Here is a 21,234-nt window from a genome sequence, read left to right as displayed (position 1 = left end):
TGAAGTGGTTTGGTCCAATCAACTAGGTAATCATATGCCCTTTGCCCCTGCACCTAGGTGGGAACTAGAAGCAACCCAAAGGATCTTGTTTGCAATTGAAACCCTCCTTTAAGCCCCTTGTCAATGACTTTCTACTAAGGATTGCAATTTTGTGTCGACTGGCCATGCTGATCTTTGGCTAGTTCGGTCTATACTGATGTATTGTGTGTTGGTACACCGGAGGCCAGAAATGTGTCGACTATTCCGAAAAATGCCCAGGAAATATCTGAAAATACTTGAAAATTAGGAAAAAAACCTATATTAAGGTATTTTAATTAAAACTAAATGCAAATCTAGTTTTATTTCAATAAAAATATAAATAAGGAAGGGATTTATCTTTTTTGGACATTGATGAACAGTTTTGCGGTTAGAAGATGTGAGTGTGAAATAAGGTGAAAGGATGGGAGGCTAAGAAGCATAGACATGGACATAAACACGATAAGGACACGTGTGTGTGTGTGTGTGTGTGTGTGTGTGTGTTTTATAGCATTTATATTTAAATTTTATAGACTCAATAATGTGAAAAAATAAATACCATCACCCAAATTTAAATAATGTGTGTGTGTGTGTGTGTGTGTGTGTTTTATAGCATTTATATTTAAATTTTATAGACTCAATAATGTGAAAAAATAAATACCATCACCCAAATTTAAATAATTAAAATAATCTTAATCTAATTATATTTCTTGTTGAATTTTCATGTTAATATAGGCCTTATATGTGTTTTATATGTGTTTTTGTAAAAGCAAAAGTAAAATAAAAATTATATTGCAATAATCATTATATATTCACAATGTAACATATATCATAGCTAAAATAACATAATAAATAAGATCTAACGTATTATGAATAAGAGGCAATAATAAAAAATCATAATTGTAAGACCTAACCTATTACTCTTGTTATGCAAAGAGTGATTATGAATAAGAGGCCGACATTATAATTTAGACATTATAGTAGACTTATTATATCTTATTCATAATTTAGACTTATTAAAGTAAGCAGACATTATAATAGTAAGACATTATATCTCTAACAGATAATTTAGGCAGACATCAAAATACAAATATAAAAGGTCATGAATTAATTAAAAAATACTAATTCAAATAGAAGGATTGAAATCCCGATCGCTCACTTTTTCTATGCACAGTTGGCTATGGGTTGACGAGAGGAATGCCAAAGGAAGCCTACGATCCTTATTGTTGGCGACGGATTGACGAGAGGGACGTCGAGAGAAACCCATGAGAGGTTGTTGGTAATAGGCGATGAGTTCCTAAGGGCAGGAGGGACGCTGAGTGCATGCGTTAATAGGCGACGGGTTGCCGAGGATGCATATCGCACGATAGAAGATGATGGAAGTAGGCTTGCAACGACGTCGTTGTAGCTGCAATTTGGCATTCTACTACTTCTGTTGTTGCATGTGTTCGGTGAATTTGTTTCTGCTACAATCTGGTGTTCTAAATATGCTTGCACTTGTTGTTGGCGTTTACACACCTAGCCTCAAGGTATGGCGAGAAATCCCAATTCCCTATATTCCCCAAATTCCTCTAGATTCCCCGGTCCTTACATGAATTCCACGTGACCTAGTGCCGCACACGAGCGTCACACAAGGAAGGGCATAGGCGTAGGTGTACATGTGGGTGCGGGAGATGTTCAACATAGATACATTATGTCCCAAAAAAAATAAAAAAATAAATAAGACATTTGTCAAGTCATGTTTGTGATGTATCCATGCCTCTTAGGGGGAGGAGTGGGGTTAAATAAGGATTCGAATGGGTCCAATGGTCAAATTGATTGTTATTGACCACTACATATTGATAACGGTCAAATTTCGATCGTTTTGCTCCGTACGAAGGGTTGTATACGCCCCTCATCCCCCCCTCCCGGCCCTCCAAAAAAAATCAAAAGCTACTTATATATTGCTCGATATAGGACGGTCTATATTCCAGTCAGTTGTCGAACCAGTACGTATTGCACATACTGTTTCAGGCAGTGATTTAAAAAGCACTAGGCGCCAAGGTCCAAAAATGCCCGAGGCGCTAAAATATAAAAATATATAATATAATTAATAAATATAATTATTTAAATAAAAAAATATTATTAAATTAATAAAATCGGGTACAAAATCATAATAAATAAATAAATAAATCATAATTGTATATTTTTTTATTTTTTAAATAAAAAATATATTATTAAATAAATAAAAATTAATAGTATTAAAATTAAAAATAATATATTATTAATATAATAAATAAAAATACTATTATTAGTATACAGTTAGTAGTATACTGTTAATATACTGTTAATAGTATAGTGAGAAGACCGAGGCTGCTGAGGCAACGACAATGGTAGCAGGCGACAGCCGTAGCTAGAGCGGGAGCGGTGAGTGACTACGGGAGTGGGAGTGGGAGCGGTGAGCCACAACGGCAGCGGCGACAGTAGCGGTGAGCGACGATAGCAGCGATGAGCGGCGACAGTAGCGGTGAGCGACGATAGCAGCGATGAGCAGCGACTGTGGCAGCGGCGAGTAGTCGGCGAGTAACGACAGTAGCGACGAGTAGCAACAATGGCAGCAGCGACAGCAGAGAAGAAATCTCGACGGCAAAATCGCGAGTGTTAGGGTTGGGGAAGTCGGGGAAATCATGAGAGGGAGCCTGATATCGGTGATTTAGTTGGTTCGATTGAACCAACTAAAGCACCAGAGACCAACCAGACCTAAAAATCTGGTTCGGTCGCCTAGTTTAACCTAGGCGCTCGCCTGAAGCGCCCGACGCCTGGGCTCGGGCGAGCGCCCAGGCGGCGCCTCTTTGAAGCGAGGTGCCTGGACATGAAGTGAGGCGCTTGGGCCTCGCCTCGCCTCGCCCGAGTGCCTATTGAAATCACTGGTTTCGGGTGGTATGTCAAACTATGCTTTCTACTTCTTCGACAATTGTGATATGGTCTATTCTCCTCTGCATTCTACTGCATCGTTGCCCTATTTCATTATTAGCTTCATTTCTTATTTCCATGATTATGACCTAGCTACACTTCTTTGAGGCTAACCTCTATCTCTGGCTACTCTAGAGCCAGCATCAGATCTTAGCGACTTGAGGCTGCAGTTTGCTCAACTTCTCCATATATTACTCTCTCCATCTCCTCCATCACTGTCTCTCTACCACCCTCTCCATCTTTTCTGTTGCTTTCGTACACTCTGTTTCTCTATTCTTTGCTTCTGTTGGTAACATATTCATGTTCACTTTCTTTATCAAGACTTCTCCAACTAGGTGGAAGTCGAGGTTTGAAATTTTTACGTTTTAGTATATTTGGTTTATCATCTCATGAACTCATTGGTGACAGTGCTATTGTTGCACTTTTCCTTCGCACCATGTGAGTTGAAATGAAAGTTGAATTCTCTTTATTGCTTGAATGCACATTCTCATATATGCTCAATGCTTTTACTTATCCATGCCGACAACACATTGTTTTGTAATTTGAGGTTAAATATATGTAATTTGATGTCTTAATAGTGAACTTTTGATTATGAAATGATACAAAACTCATATCAAATTTTAATGATTGTCTTTAGCGTTTTTTTCTATAATATAATATTAAGAGCCTAGCTTCGTTTGAGCAAGTGCCTAGTGCCTTGATCGTCGGAGCGGGGCAAGGCAGTAAGGTGGAGGAGGAAGAGAGAGAAATAAAGAGAAAAAGAAGACGAGTGAGATGTTGAAGGAACGATTAAAAGGAAAGATTAGGGAAGATAGCTGTAAAAATATAAAAAATGATAAGTGCTGGTGATAGGTGTATCATTTGTCACCGCTAATTTTAACTATTAAAACTGGTTGATAAGTCCAGTTCAGTAGGATTACCATGTAATAACCCTTGTTCCAGACCAGATGAGGTGGAATTGCTCCTGTTTTCTGGTCAGCTTGAAAAATACTGGTTGGTCACTTTGATAGGTTTTTTACTTCTTGCTTTGAATTCCGACTATGGTCCTTCACCCTGGAGTCAACACCTTTATGTTACTAAGCACTATCACCAAAAGCTTACCTTTCACCCTTTTTTGTTATTTCTTCATTGGAGTTAGTTTTGTTTATATGACCCCTAATTCATGTTATATTCTTTAGAATATAGTGACTCTTAAGCATGGTTTGCAATATCGTACCTTACCGCTCCGATAGAGGACCGATACGGGCGGTACATTGGTACACCGTAATGTATCGTGTGTCGGTATGTTTAGTACAGCTTGGTACATACCGTACTGATAACTGATCAGTATACCGGTACGGTACGGTATTCAGAACCTTGCTTTATGGAAGAACTAGAAAAATAATTGTATATTTTATATGCAAGTTATTAAGTGTGAAGACAAATACACCAAAACTAGTTGATTACATACATGAATTATATAGATACTGTAACTGAAATTGTTGGTTCTCATTGTGTTGTAGCTGAGGTTCTTACATTTTATGACATGGTTACACTTTATTTTCTGTTCTTTTGCTTTCTTGTGGTGATATATTATTTCTTAAAGAGCTTAATGGTAGCAAAAAAAATCTATGGAACAGGTCCCAAATAATTGGGATATTATGACTTGTCATTGTAGTTGTGGAAATATATTATTCATCACATTGTTGGATCCCAATATATGATTTCAGATGCTAATATTTTGACGTGTCCTTTTATTTACAGGATTCTAGAAATTTTGGGTGGGAGCTCAGTGATGAAATTGGCTTCAATTGGAAAAAACTTTTGCACAATAAGGTCAGAGTAAAAACTAATTATCTTGCTATTCTGCTTTCATGCTCTATTTCCTTCTCTTTAAGTGCAACAATATATATATAATAAAGTCCAAAAATTTTAGACGTTAGTTGGTCCTATCTTTGGTAGTACTTTGTTGACAGAGTGTGTGGTTCATCTATCAATTTTTTATGGACTATGGACTGTGTCAGAAGCAAGGTCTTCAATTTCGAATAATACCGCCTGGTATGTACCGATCCGTCAGCAGACTGGTACACGGACCGCCCGTTATCGGGTGGTGTATATATATATATATATATTATATATACATACATTATAAAAGGCGACGTCGCCTTTTATAATGTATGTATATATAATATATTATATATATATATAATATGAAGTCGCCTTTCCCTTCTCCCATGCGGGGCGACGGCGCCTTTTTCGGCAACGTCGACGACGTTGCCTTTCCCTTCTCCCACTTGGGGCGATGTCACCGAGGCGACACAATGTCACCTTTTATAAAAATATTTATATATAAATATATATAATATTTTTTTACTTATATATATATATATATACAGTTATATAAGCGATGTCACCTTGGCGACGTCGAGAAGAGAGAGGCGACGTCGCTGAATTATTATTTTATTATATATATATGTATATATATATGTATATATGTATATGTATATATATATATATATATGTATATGTATATATATATATATATAGTATCGTACCGTACTGAGCGAATGTCGAAACTCCGGTACGGTTTGATATTTTAATGCTTGGTCAGAAGTATATAGGGCTGGCTGATGATGTCTTGAGTCAATATGCTAGGCAGATATGGGAACTATAACCTGGCTCACCAATTTCTTCAATATCTTTTTGGCTTGCCATTATTTCCCATTCAACCAAGCCCTAAAAGGGTTCAAATACTCGGATGCTTTTGTTTTGGAAGAGTTCTAGTTAGATATGTTGTTCTTTTAAAGTAGTTATTTAACCCTCTTAGAGTTCTGATAATTTCATAGAATTTTATCTTTTCTGTAATAGGAAAACTTGTTGTGTTTGGTTTGTTTTGAGAAGACAACAGACCTCTTTGTTCTTTACTTTTATGCTGCTTCTTTCATTTCCCCTATTTTTCATATTTTACTGATATCTACTATTCTATGTATCTCTTTGTATAATTTATCTGCTGTTGGTGATATAATAATACTTCATATTTGGTCCAACCTTCATATAGCTAAGCCAGAATAAGTTTCTGTCAAAAAATTTCTTTTTTTTTTTTAAATCTTGTTTGCAACTGTCAGCTAAAGGGATGAATCCTCTTCAACAACTATGTATGTTGTTTGCAACATTTGGTTAAAACATGAAGTGTAAGTAATTGTGAAAAATTTTTGAATAGATTTGAGTTGATAATATATTTTATTGAATTCATTGTGCACAAATGTGCATAATCATCTCCTGATTTCAAATCTTGGCTTACAATATTAAGTGTCAGGCAGATCTAATATGAGCCTGCTGTGCATTTATTGGCTCTATTTCGATTTTATATGACATGTAGGAAAAGTTAAATAGAGGATCCATAAACGCTATTTCAGGTTCTCTTTAATGGTATTATCGAGTATCAACCATCATGAGTTACAATTTAATTAAATGGAGAGAGAGCCTTTGTACAATGGTAAGCGTGTTCCTAGACTTTTGAGTCATAGGAACGACCTTTCTGGTTAGGGGTATGGTGGCATACATTGGCCCTCCTTTGGCCCTATGGTGGCGGGAACCTTGCACACTAGGTTCACCCTAAAATGAGTTACTCCTGTGGCCAGTTGGTTTAGCTGTGACTGGTTTGCAATTTCCAGCTGCCGGCGGCGGCCACTGCAGGGGGCGGGGGCGCCGCCCTTGCCCGTGGGCGGCTCGCCTGCGGGCGGTGTTCCCGCGGGCAGCACTGCCCCTGCAGGTGGGCACCCCTGTGGGTGGCTCTGCTCACGAGCGCAGCCCCCGCAAGCAGCTGCCGTTGGCGAGCCTCGCCCCTGCGGGTGGCTCGCCCGAGGGTCCAGCGACCACAGGCGCCGCCTGTGCCCGTGCGCATGCGGCCGCCATGCCTACGGCCCTGCTGGCGGGTGCCGCTGCAGGCAGCCCTAACTGCGGGCACAATGCCCGCGCGCAGGCGGCCGCCGCTGCGGCAACCCGTCAGCCGCCGGCCGCCAACCGGAAGCCTGCACACAGATGGCAGCGCTGCCATCTGCGAAGGCAGCAAGAGCAGCAACAGTTGCTGCCCTTTCTCGCTATTGCATCAATGATTTTGACGTCAAAAGCTTCTCCAAAACACAACACACGCAGTTATGGATGTCGCTTTGGTGGTCCTTCGCATTCAGCTCTCGAGTATCATTCAACTCTGAGTATGATTGTGGCCTTGTTGGTCCTATCTAGTTGCACAAATTCTGAAATAAATTTTACTTCATATAGAATTTCGAGAAGCATTTAAAAGGCTTGGAACAGTAATCACTACTTAGATTCCATCTTTTACTACAACAAAAGATTTTCCCTTTTAAAAGTTAAAGAGGCCGTAAAATCAACAACTAGGCTTATATGGTCATGAAATTATATGTACAAGCCTAACTTCTTACAAGTGGAATTTCTGTGGTTGTCTTTCTTAGATTGTTGACTGATCAGTGAAGTCACTGGGCTCTCGCTTAGGTTCCCAAGCGAGGCGGGGCAAGGCCCGAGCGCCTGGAAACTAGTCTAGGTGAGCGCCTAGAAACTGGGCACACACCTAGGCCTAGGTGCTAGGTGGGCTAGGAATCCACCTAATTCAAATTAGGCCTGGGTTGAGCTCAATCAATGCATCTAGTTCAAATTAGGCCTCGGTCGAGATCAATTAACAGCATCTTCCTCTTCATCAGTGAACGGCGATGGCGACAACGTCTTCCTCCGGCAAGCTCTTCCTTGATATCCCTCTCTCCTCTTCCTCCTTCGTCATTGCACACCTTTGGACCTTGATATCACCCCTTTCCCTCCTCCGTTGCAGCCGCCAACATCTTTCCCTCCCTCTCCCCCCCTTTGTCGCAGCCCTCCGCGTCAGCATCCACCAACGTCTTCCCCTCACTCTTCCCCCTCTTTATCGCAGCTTACAGGACCACAAACCCCCTCCCTTCCCCTTTGCAGCTTCCCCCTTCCCCGACAACATCCTCCCCCTCCTAGACCACATCCCCCCTTTCTGATCACAGCTTCTTGTTCCTCATCCCGTTCCCCTTCCTCTTACCCCCAGTCACAACTCCCCCCTTCCTTGACAGCATGCTCCTCGTCCTCCTTGATAGCTCCCCTCCCTGCTCTTGGACCACGGCCCGCTCTCCTTTCTCCTCCTGCCTCCTCCCTCTTCTCCCAACCGACAGTAACCCATAGCTACCCAACAAACAATAACCCTCTCCCATACCTCCTCCTCCTCCCTCTTCCACTCCCAACCCATAACAACCAACAACCACCTAACCGATAATGTAATTTGATACTTCAAATAAATACAATTTTGACTTGTTATTTTATTTTAGTAATTATATTTATCAATCATGATATATATTTTTAATTTTAATATTTGGGAGCATCTCGTTTCGCTCAGGTGAGCGCCTAAAGCGTTGCACATTTTGGAACCTTGGCCCTTATTGTGCCTAGTGCCTTTGACTACACTGTTTCTGATATCAAACTCAAGTTCGTGCCATTTCTGTAGTGTTTGCCCATGGAACTTTGTGAGATGAGACTTAGAAAGTTTGTTCTAGATTAAAGCTCTTTGAAACTATGCTTCTAGTCTTATCATGGTTTCTTATGGACTATCGATAACCTAACTAGGTGTTTTATTGTTTCATTAACTTATAGTTGTCATTATTGGTGATATTGTTTGCATTTATGGCCTTCTCATTCACTAGTTTGCTCACTTGTAGCAGCAAGAGCAACATGTTCATTTCTAGTGTTCATTTTCTTTGCTTGATGAAATGTCCCCTTTTTGTTCCAGAAGTTTGTGCTTTCTCAGAGGCTATTCACACATTTTTTTAATGTTATGACTTGCATTCTTGAAATATCTTGCATCGGTACTTATATTATTTGATTACTTAACTATCTCTGTGCTTAGAGGCCAAATTATTTGTTGAAATGTCATTAAATGCTATTGTATTCTTCTTAGATTAGAGCTTACTTGATTCAATTTTGATTGCCATACAGACACAGGAAATCATTCGGTTAAATGGAATATACAAGAGATTACTATCGAATGCTGGTGTGACAATGTTCGAAGGAGAGGGCAAGCTAATAGATGCACATTTAGTAGAAGTGACACAACCAGATGGTACAGCAAAGCAGTACTCTGCAAAACATATCTTGATTGCAACTGGTAGTCGAGCTCAGCTTGTGAATATTCCAGGGAAGGTTTGTGTCAATATTTCTTTGTTTTAAACAAAATTGTAATTTAAGAATTACTTTAAACAGTACTTTATTTTGTGCAGTTTGATAGTCTAAATAATCTGAGTTTTATTGGTTGTACAAGTGGTTGGTGGTTGTTTTAATTGATTGCTTATCCTTGTATGATTTAAACCAAGGTTTGAAATATCGTACCGTATCGGCGTTTCGACATTCGCTCGGTACGGTACGATACTGTATACCGAGCGGTATATCATTCTGTCATGGACTTAGCTGGTTTTGCCTAAGTCGTGTGGCACCCTTGCATGTCCGTCTGCAAATGTCAGTCTCCCCAAAATCTCCTAGGGTCCCATAGGATCTACAAAAGAGAAAACGGGTTAGAGAAAGCGCCTCACTTGGGATCCACAAGCAATCATTTCAGAAAACACTTCATAACCAATGTAAATTACAAACAGACTTCACAAGTTTTGAACGATTGCACAACAAATGATCCAAAATGGTCCACTATAAACCAAAATCTCCCACAAGTATCCACATGACACAACCTTTATTTACAAGCCTAAAATGACCACCAAACCCAACTAAATTGGGGCTGTTAAGCCTTCGACCGTCCCTCTACATGCTATGCAAAGCATGAACAAACTAAAAGATACGGACATACATGAGCATTACATTAAACACCATGTTTACAGTTTTGTCTATGACATTCTCCCCCACTTATTCTCATTCCACTTTACATAATTTCATCCTTTACCAAGTGTCTCGCTTGCCTTGAGCACCATCAAGTATGGTTGCCAACGTTGAGCTATAGCTCAAACTCAGCCATCTCAACCTTTGTGCGTTACACATTCTTCTCAGCTTGCTTGTCCTCGTAGTGCCTCTTGCACGAAGGGTTAGCCATTCCTCTGAATGTCAATCTCAGATACCCGCTCCTTTGAGCGACTCATTTTCCCTACATCTTCATGCCCGTTTTTCCCGTAAACGATCGCGTGTGCTGGCTGCCCTCAACACAGCCCCGCTAGGTCCCCCACGTTTGCATGCCAAGTGTTTTTATGAGTGCTTGTCTCGCTTTGATACTAACTGTCACGGACTTAGGTAGTTTTGCCTAAATCGTACAGTACCCTTGAGTGTCCGTCCGCAAAGGTCAGCCTCCCCAAAACCTCCTAGGGTCCCTTAGGACCTACAAAAGAGAAAACGGGTTAGAGAAAGCGCCTCACTCAGGATCCACAAGTAATCATTTCAGGAAACACTTCATAACCAATGCAAATTACAAACAGACTTCACAAGCTCTGAATAGTTGCACAACAAAGGATCCAAAATACAGATCGAAATCTCCCACAAGTGTCCATATGACACAACTTTTATTTACAAGCCTAAAATGACCACCAAACCCAACTAAATTGGGACTGTTAAGCCTTCGACCCTCCCTCTACATGTTGTGTAAAGCATGAACAAACAAAAAGGCACGGACATACATGAGCATTACATTAAACACCCTGTTTACAGTTTTGTCCATGACCGTTCGATATACCGCTCAGTATATATATATATATATATATATATATATATATATATATATATATAAATATATAATTCGGTGACGTCGCCTTAAAAAAAATAAAAAATAATATATATATATATATATATATATATATATATATATATATATATATATATATATATATATGTATATATGTATATACCTTGATTTAAACATCTTTTCACTGAATATGGGTAATGAGCGACCATGTATTTCAATTTTCAAGATTAGTGTTCTTAAGATTTTCATAATGTTAATTATTTTTAGGGTTGTACAAATATTTTAACATTGTTGGTTCTCAGTTCTCTAATGCTGTAATTGAGCTTTTCCGGTTTGTGGATATACAAGTTTTAATGCTTGTGTCTTGCATTGATATATCACTATATGTGTTATCATAAACTGTACTAATGCAGAGAGGACGAGAATAAATTTTTTAGGTTATCGAGCATGTAAGCCCATTAAATGCTCTTCATGATTTTTTTACTCTTGGTAATTTTGTTACAAGATGATCAATGCTAAACAAAAATGCATTTGAGGAAAATGGTCTTAATAGTTTGGGATTTTGTGGAATGAATTGAATTTACTTGAATCAACTATAGCAACATGTTATCTGCCGGTCATGGTTAGCTTTACTCTATATGCTTAAATTGTTTTCAATAAACATAATATTTTTTGCCTGTGCAATGCCTTTCTTTAGATCTCATTTTATGAGTACTTATTTTTTCAAGGTTTCTTTCAACTATTCATCATTCTTCTTTCATATTTTTGATGACTTTATTTTAACTTGTAGTAAGAACTAAGAACTCTGAATGTTTTTTCTATTCAGAAAGAAATATAAAAAAATGTTTTGGCAAATTCTTGCTATTAATGTAATTTAGAATCTTGATTCATGGATCTTTCTTCTTACTCTTTCAATTTTGATAAATATTGGTTTATCACAATCCATTGGATCTCTCGTCATACTTGTGCAAGTCTGGTAATTATTTTTTGATCATATATTTTCACCATAGTTATATGATTTATTTTCTATTCGAAGAAGTTATCTGATTTTGAACATGAGTTTTATAAAGTGGAGATGAAATCCGTCTTGTATGCCTTCTGCTATTTGAATTTAATTGGATCGTTTGCATTTGAATTTAATTATATGTAGGACTTAATGGATGTTACATGTGACTTTGAACTGCTCAGTTTTCACCGATCTTTTTGCCATTAATTTGTTTCTGTTATTTCAAATTACTGTACTTGGTTTTAAATTTTTGACATCCTTTGAACATGTAAAGTATACTCTAATCCTTCTAGAGTTTTATTCTTTGCCAATACATCCTAATTTCATGTTTCCATATCAGGAATTGGCTATTACTTCTGATGAGGCATTAAGCTTAGATGAGTTACCAAAACGTGCCGTGATACTTGGTGGAGGGTGTGTGGATATGCCCCTGTGATACATTTAATACATAGAAATATTTTCCTAGGGCTGCCAATTTGATCCATATGTGCTGCAGATATATTGCCGTTGAATTTGCTTCAATATGGCGAGGAATGGGTGCAGAAGTGGATCTATTTTACCGGAAGGAACTTCCATTAAGGTGGCATTTAGAATTCACTTATGTGCCTTTTTTTTGGTTGCTTACCTGATTTTTTTTTTTATTTAAGTAGATTTGATATGCTTTTGACAATGTTCTGACCACTAACTAGGCAGTTCATTTGAATTTTTATAGCACTAATGGAAAATTTTAGATATAGTTTGAAACAGAGAACTTTTGATAGAGACATGAACAAGTTCTTCACAGGTTTTGGACAATGTTGACTGTAAAAGATATCACCTGAGGTGAATCACCTCTAAGTGTAGTTTCCAGTATCAACCATATCAAACTGATCGACCTCAAGCATATGTAAACTTTTATGGAATTACATTAGAATTGTAATACAGTCGTGTGGAAGAAGACACCAGAAAAATGAACACATTCATTTTTAATATTCAAAAAGAAAGGAGCAAGCAGAATTTAATTATCTTGAAAGCATTGGATATTATCCAACTGGAGGTATACACCCGATGTCCACAAATACAGTATTGAATGTTATTTGATTGTAGGCTGCCCTTCATCACTACCATACAGCCATTAAACTAAACATAAGACAAAAACTGCTACTACATTTTTTTTCATTCAGATTTTTGAGGTAAATAACTCCGGAATGTATATTTGGGCCCATCTAGAACATAAATTCATGTATTGTTTGTTAGGAATCCTAAATGTACTTTGTACCCTTTTAACATCTAAACAACATTCCTATTCAACCTTTTTTTTTGTTGCTTTATAAATCACATAGTATACATGTTGTAATGTTTGAGGTGATAAAAATGCAAACCTTTTCTAATAGCATTGATATAATTGGTTGTTCTTAATTGGTTAAACAGATTGTAGACCTGTATTCTGTTGGTATGACAACCATCAAATTCCTGAAATGCCTTTGTACTTGATAGAACTTCTTATTAATTGTTCTGTTGTTTGCTGTATCTAAATTGATGTATCATTTGCTCTTGTGATCTTGTAGCATTTAACTTCTCAATTCTCCTTATTGCAGGGGCTTTGATGATGAAATGAGAGCGGTTGTTGCAAAAAACCTCGAAGGAAGGGGCATACGGTTGCACCCAGGAACAAATTTGTCAGAGGTTCAATTAATTGAAGGATTACTTTACCAGTTTTCTCGTACCGCTTTTGCATCATTATGTCTCCCAGAAGTTGCTAAACTTTCTCCTACTATCTATATCAGTTGCGGCAAAGTGGAGATGGCATAAGAGTTCTGACTGACCATGGAGATCAAATTACAACAGATGTTGTCTTATTTGCAACAGGTAAGCCACTGTCCAACATTCATAATCACAATGTATATATTGGAGGATAAGAACACAAAAGCCAATCTTAACATTTTGTGGGAATTGAATTAATGATATGATTCTGAATCACCTGAAATAGATATGAGAGAGTGATTTAGAAACTTCATCTCCCACTGAACTCTTTGGACAACTGCATTTTATTTGTATGATGAGAACACTTACCATCCTTTTGCCTTTTCTCTGAAAAAGCATCCTTTAGTCTGTATTAAATTAAAAGCCCATAGTAGTATGAACCTATTATCAGTGATAGGGTTTTCCTGACATTTATTGCCTGGTTCAATTATGAGCAACTTTCCTTAGCATGAATATATTTTGATCCATTCTTTTGTTCCTCTTTGGAAGTTTACCAGCATTTCTGCAGTATAGATTATATGGTGATTTGCAACTCTTGTTTTGTCTGCATCAACAAGGATCAACTTTGTTCTAATCTGAAGAGTGATTTTGTTCACATAAAGACGGCTTAATGCCTAAGCATTTTGTAAATCCATGTGTATATAAGGTTAAATTTCAGTGTAGTTGCTGCAGGATTATGCAAGGATACAGCTATGCAAGCAGAATAAAGTTTGTCATACTTCTATACTTGTTGCAGTGTTTTGAAGATGTAGTCTTCATGTATTATGCATATTGTGTGATAAATTTAGTGTCTCAAATTGTGGAAATGCATAAGTTGTCCTTAATGTGACATTACATGTTTTTGCAGATAATATGACATCTAAATGTGATCTGTTAGCCACATAATATCTGGGATATTAACTGAAGCTTCAAAAGGAAATAATTTACATAAGGAGTTTAGTTATGGGCTGATTAATGCCTTATCTATACAGTACAAATTTCTGGGGGTGTTAGTGCAGAAATTGTTTTTACATATCACTAAATGCTGGAAAAATAATATGTGCCTGTTTAAGAGTAATTTTTAGTTTTTTACATGAAATGTCAGCATACTGTAACTCGACTAAATAGCAGTGATTTTATTGAAAGGCACCAGTGGATCGTTCAGCTTCTAGAGTCACATGAAATTGTAATGTGTTATGGGGATGTCTTTAAATTATATAATTATCAATTCTATTAGTATTAGCAGGAAACAACATTTTTTTAGTGTTATGAGTTCTTTATTTCCTGTGCAAAGGTGTTGGCCCTTTCTCTCACGTTCCACTCATGTGTTCTAAGCAAGGTTCGCAATATCGTACCGTACCGGTATTTCGATCTGGGCTCGGTACCGGTATGGTATGGTATACCGAGCGGTACACCTGAGTGTACCGAGTACTGTAGCACACCTGGGTTCTGCTACAGTGCTACAGTACCTCGGAACGGTAACAATCGGTCCGCGTACCGAAAACCTGTCGGACCGGTATGTACCACCCATACCGGGCGGTACGGCTCGGTATGGCAGACCCTGATTCTAAGTTCTAAAAAGTATGAACATTTCACCTGAATCAGCTTCTCTTAATAACTAGGATTTCAGGAATCTTTTAGTCATTTTTCTGTTGTTTCCTTTGGCATAGCATGACCAAACTGCAATCAATGTGGCCATATTCTACTAACGTCATATCTGGAAATGCAGGTCGGCTTCCAAACACAAAGAGGTTGAATTTGCAGGCTGTTGGTGTTGAGGTTGATAAAACAGGAGCTGTTAAGGTTAATTGCTTGTCAACTCATTTTTGCTACCTGTTTTTTCAACTTTTTTTTTTGCCACTTATATTGATTTCTCATGAATGACTTAAAAGACAATATATGTTTGACAATTTTGTTCTCTAAGTGTGGAAGTGTTGGATTTGGATTCATAAGTTAAGTTATTAAAATCCTTTATATTTCTTTTGTTTGCTTAAATTGTTCTTGTAGTTCCAATCCTGCAACGGTAACAATAACTAGAAGTATGTTAGTCGGACTTATGAATCCTAAATAGGGTCACAATTTTGCTAATTGTTATCATTGTCTGTTATCATTTCTAGGTTGACGAATATTCTCGCACTACAGTTCCCAACATATGGGCTGTCGGTGATGTTACAAACCGAATAAATCTGACCCCTGTGGCGTTAATGGAGGGAACTTGCTTTTCTGTAAGTGGATTGTGTGTGCTCATAACATTGTCGATCTTTTAGATAAAATTTTTGTTGATGCAGATTCAAAACAATTGCTGATATATTGTTTGTGTTGCAGAAAACTGTTTTTGGTGGACAGCCAACTAAACCTGATTATATTAATGTACCCTGTGCTGTGTTTTGGTAATTTTACTCCATTATAACTTAAAGTTAATGTATTACAATTGCACCTGATATTATTCATCACATGTGAAGCACCTGATTGTTTAAATTCTATGAAAATTTAAAGACTGATTTACATCAAAGCTTCTGAAAATCAACATGTATTTTGAATGCCATCTAATGGTTTCTAATGCTTCGATTTGGGACATTTAAGATGATTATAAAAAGGGTGGAGGATATAGGGAAGGCTATGGAAATGGATACTGAACAATTCTTGCTGTATCCATATTGGATAAGTATTTGATAGATATTTGTAGAATCCTTCTTGGTCAGGTTTTGGACATTTGGAAGAACCTGTTTTATTTAAATAATTAATAACAATATATTAATATTTTATTATGCTTCTTGGAAACACTTTGTTTTACGTAAATGTAGTAGATATCTTTGTTTGCGAGATTAAACTTCAAATGCAACTAGAATTGCTTAATCCTTTATGAGAGCGACAGTGTTTTAGTTTTGCATGTCCAAATTGTCTGTTCTCAAATGTGAACAATGTCCTGTTTCCAGTGTCAAGCCTTTTCTTATCATATTGTTGGGCAAAATCAAAATGTAAAGGACTTCACTGAGAATTTAGTAGACTTCACAACCTGGCCTTCACATTAACCCTTCAAACTTGGTGTTTCATTTCTAGGCATTGTTTATTTTCGGAAATAAAGTGGTTTGTTGGAGAATATAAGATGGTAGTTCACAGGTGAAAATGTATTCTTTAGTGGCTACAACACATTAATGCAAACAAGATGAATCTTATGAAATTCTTTTGGACGTGGAAAGTGTGTAAAAGAGAGAATGACATGCTTTGTCTCAGGGAACAATGTTATCTCAAAAGCAAAAATTAGCAAATGAGCCAATCAAACACTCCTTTGGTCAAAATCAACTCACCCTCCATGATCAAATAATTTTAGAATCTGTTTATGTACTTCCCAATTCTATTTCAGGATTTGTTTGGTTGGACATATATATTCTATAGAAATATTTACACACAACTGCAAGAAATTAATGTGCAGCATATACAGTCATTAATGTTGTTTGGTTGGCTGCATTTGGAAACGAAACACTTACTTCTTTACTGTTTGGCTGATTTGGAACTTCAAACCTGTAGTTGGAATGGAAGATTTTTCCCTGTGAAGAGGGAGATGTGGTTACCCCATTTAAAACTTTCTTCCTGAGCACCAATCTCTGCCCAACAATTTATTCATACCAAATAAAAAATGAGAAAGGTTTGACAAAATGGAACAGAAACAATCATAATTGTGCCTTTTTTAGTCTTAACATAGGCAGAAAACAATTAAATCATTGCGACTTTAAATTATCTCCAAAGTGTTTAGTTAGTGTTATTGGTTCAACTTGCTTAATGGAAATGTCTGATGAATAATAACATAGGCACTAAAGAGTTTTTTAGTGCAAATTTACTTGAATAAGAGTGACATACAAGATTGTTCAAATTATAGAGGAATTAAAATCATGAGCCATGAAACTTTGGGGAACAATTATTAAAAGTAGGACAAGGGTTGAAATATATATCTCAGGAAAGCAATTTGGTTTTATGTTTGGAAGATCAACTATAGAAGTTATTTATTTATTAAGACAATTAATGGAAAAGTATAAAGAGAGAAAGAAATATTTGTATATGATTTTTATTGATATAGAGAAAACCTATGACAAAGTTCCTAGGGATTTATTACGGTGGTTTTTAGAAAAGCAAGGTGTTTCTACTAATTGTATTGCTGTTGTTAATGATATATATAATAATGTAGCTATCAGTGTTAGAACTATAAGGAATGTGTCTAATGAGTTTCTTATTAGCATTGGATTATATCAAGATCTGTATTAAGTCTCTACCTTTTCACGATGATAATGGGTGAAATTACTAATCATTTATATGATAGACCTCTCTGGTGTATGTTATTTGTTAATGATATTGTATTATTGTCTTAGTTGATGAGAGATTAAGTGGAATTAATTATAAACTTGAGTTATGAAGATTATTCTTAGAAACTAAAGGTTTTATATTAAGTAAGACTAGAACTAAATGTATGAAATGCAATCTTAGTAATACTAGGAATAGATAGGAGAATATAGTTAAGTTGGATAGACAAGAAATTCCTTTAAGTAAAAGCTTTAGGTATCTTGGATCCCATTATTTAACAAGATGGAGAGATCGATGAAGATATTATTATAGAGTTAAAATATGATGGTTAAAATGACAAGGGGTATTAGGAGTCTTGTGTGATTATCAGATATCTTTGAGACTTAAAAGAAAACTTTATAAAACAATTATGAGAACAACAATGCTTTACAAATCTAAGTGTTAGACCGTTAAGAAATAACATATACAAAAAGCATATGTCGCTGAGATGAGAATACTGAGATGAATGTGTGAAGTTACTAAGAAAGATAGAAAAAGAAATATTTTTATTCCTGAACAATTAGGTATCGTTTTGACAAAGGATAAGAAAAGAGAATTGTTTAAGATGGTATGGACATGTGCTTTGAAGATCTCAGGATGTAGTAGTTGGAAGAATTGAAATGACTAATGTTAGTGGTACGATAAGAGATAAGAGAAAGTACTTAAAACTTAAGTAAACATATGACTTTTTACGGATTCAATGGCGACAAAAAAAATCATGTTGCCGATCCCAAATAGTTGGGACTTATGGCTTTGTTGATGTATTGATTTAACCTGCTAGATGCTCATAGAGTTGAAGAGGGTTAATTGGACCCGTTTAAAGATTTTTAACATGGAGAATCCAGGATATGGGTTAAAGATCACTTGCTTCCATTCTCTTTGCTAATCCAAATAACTCACCCTTTAACAACCAAACATTCAAAGGGAAAAAAATAGAGGGTTAAAGTTAGTTTGCCAAATCAATAATTTAACCTAGATGTTTTAACATTGAACCAGTGACAGCATTGGTGTTGATTTTACATGTTGCTCCAACCAAACTATGTCCACAAAGCCTTGGCATAATGATGTCAGCTATGAATTTTCATATGATGCTGCTAATTAGTTAGGCTTTATTTCAAGTCTCTATTGCTTCAATGCCATTTTAGCTCTTTATGCACTCAGTTCTCTTTTGCCACTGCTAAAAATACATTTTTGTCTATGTTTTTATACTCATCTTTTGCCACTGCTACATATATCTGATGTCACATGGTGTTTGTTTCTAAGATAGAATTGCTTAAATTTATTTTTACTCAAAAGGTTGTGTATCTTAACTTTTACAAGCTTCCCATGATAAGTTTTGACATATGGTATACTCTTCAGCATACCGCCACTTTCAGTAGTAGGTCTCAACGAGCAGCAGGCTCTGGAGCAAACAAAGAGTGACATTCTTGTTTACACATCTTCATTTAATCCCATGAAAAACACTATCTCTGGGTCAGTAAAGTTTCTTGTCAGCACAAAAAGATGATAATTATATTTTATATTATAGTGATAAGTAAAAAATCTGACCATGCATTTAAATGCATTTTTCAATTTTTATGCTTGCTTTTTCTTAAGCTGTGATATATAGGGGTAGTTAGTTATCTGATTCAGTACACTTGTGTGGTATGTGAGGGAATACTGTGTGCTAGTAACATGTATAGATACGACTCACATTCCTTTCTCTTGCATGGTCTGAGAGTTTTTTGACACAATTTGTTAGCAAGTACATCTAGGTCTTATATGGCACTGCCAATGCCGATCTCTTTCATTCTTTGTGGTTCAGAAGGCAAGAAAAGACAACTATGAAGCTTGTTGTTGATGCAGAAACTGATGAAGTACTGGGTGCATCCATGTGCGGACCTGATGCACCTGAGATTATGCAGGTGCATCGCACTCACTAATCACTACCCGAGTCATTAAATTTTTTTTACAAAGAATCTGCATATTTCATATGAAACCATTATTCTGAATTGTATAATTTTTTTAATATTACATGTAAAGATTTACCTTAAGTTACACCTTAACTAACGACACTAAGCTTTCTATTTACTAACAGTACTCATTTGTGGTTATATACAGGGTATCGCAGTTGCACTCAAATGCGGAGCCACGAAAGCACAATTTGATAGCACAGTGAGACATTTTTCTTTTATTCCACTAAACATTTCTTGATAAAAGATTTATGCCTGCCATCAGATGAAAGAGCCATTCTGTGAGTTTATTGTCAGTAGTCATAAAGCTATGCAGTCAATCAAATCAATCTAGTCATCAAGTAACCAGAACTGGAAGTGTTTGACCTCCACGTTAGATGTCATATGAGGTTATGGTCTCTGCACAAGTGGTAACCTCCAGACTTATGAAGAAAGATATTAACTGGTCACAATAACTGTATCCATCTTAGCCTCTAGTGAGATTTTGATGGATGAAGTTGAGACTGCATCAGAAAGATGTAGTTATATGCACGTGTTGCTATACGATTTACTTATTGCTTCTATAGAATCTAAAGATCTACTGTTGTTATGGCAGGTGGGAATCCATCCTTCAGCTGCTGAAGAATTTGTGACTATGCGATCCATCACAAGGCGTGTTGCTGCAGGAACGAAACTGAAGACTAATCTGTAAATGAAGGTTTGTAGTTTAGGAATGAGAACAATCTTTTGATTCATCAGAACAGGTGTCGTGTTTCAAATTAGGGCCACTTCTTTTCCTTCGACAAATACACTGATGAAACCGCGAGAAATTGGTTTTGCTGGATCTCTCAGTATCTGAATAAAATGGTTGCATTGTTGATTTCTGCCTTCATCAGGTTCACACAATTCATCTTGGTATTTGTGATTGCTGATGGTGATGTGGTCACCAGATAATTTAGCTGTCTTGGATCGCCGTCTGCTTAAATTCATGCTGCATAAGTAGTCGTCTCTTCCTAGACGATTCAATCCAAATGGTGACATGGGCATCATGTCCATTCTGCATCAGTATGATTCTCTGATCCGATAAACATAACTATAGATCCTGATTTGATTTCATCAGTTAAACGTCATGGATGTAGATCTGATAATAATAGGCATTTCGTAATTGTCAAGCTGTATGGATTGTTTACTTTCAAGATATGATAATAATTGCTTAATTTTGTACATATGCAGCTGATATTTGGAGTGATTTTTGGTCTTATCTTGACCTCTATCTCACACACGGTATTTATTTTCCATCTCTTTCACTCGTTTCAATGTTGTAGTATGTTTTACTCGTCCGCAATTTCTCATTGCAATTCGGTTATTTTTAGATGAGTCAAACCAGAGTTTGACCACCACCAAAGTAAACTGACACATTTTGCTCACTCGAGCAACCCTGTATTTTTTTGGACTAATCGAGTCATTTCAGTTTTGATTACATGGTTGTATAGCATATAAGATATTATTTAAGTATCCAAATTTGAATTGAATTA

The 21,234-nt window shown here is 36.7% G+C and overlaps 1 protein-coding gene across 1 annotated transcript in view; it reads left to right on the top strand.

Moving 5' to 3' along the window:
• Nucleotides 1-20,591, top strand: part of LOC135673873 (glutathione reductase, cytosolic-like) — a 31,363-nt gene extending 10,772 nt beyond the window's left edge. The window contains exons 4-16 of the mRNA XM_065183269.1: nt 4,711-4,782; nt 8,971-9,174; nt 12,052-12,125; nt 12,208-12,291; nt 13,289-13,376; nt 13,478-13,559; nt 15,163-15,236; nt 15,551-15,658; nt 15,759-15,823; nt 19,128-19,241; nt 19,573-19,672; nt 19,869-19,922; nt 20,316-20,591. Coding sequence (XP_065039341.1) covers nt 4,711-4,782; nt 8,971-9,174; nt 12,052-12,125; nt 12,208-12,291; nt 13,289-13,376; nt 13,478-13,559; nt 15,163-15,236; nt 15,551-15,658; nt 15,759-15,823; nt 19,128-19,241; nt 19,573-19,672; nt 19,869-19,922; nt 20,316-20,411 — 1,215 coding nt within the window. The 3' untranslated portion in view covers nt 20,412-20,591. The remainder of the gene's footprint in view (nt 1-4,710; nt 4,783-8,970; nt 9,175-12,051; nt 12,126-12,207; nt 12,292-13,288; nt 13,377-13,477; nt 13,560-15,162; nt 15,237-15,550; nt 15,659-15,758; nt 15,824-19,127; nt 19,242-19,572; nt 19,673-19,868; nt 19,923-20,315) is intronic.
• The last annotated feature ends 643 nt before the right edge of the window (nt 20,592-21,234 follow it).

Source organism: Musa acuminata, chromosome BXJ1-5 (assembly GCF_036884655.1).
Source record: "Musa acuminata AAA Group cultivar baxijiao chromosome BXJ1-5, Cavendish_Baxijiao_AAA, whole genome shotgun sequence".
In the NCBI taxonomy this organism is placed as follows: Eukaryota; Viridiplantae; Streptophyta; class Magnoliopsida; order Zingiberales; family Musaceae; genus Musa; species Musa acuminata.
This window is presented reverse-complemented; position numbering and strand designations above follow the sequence as displayed.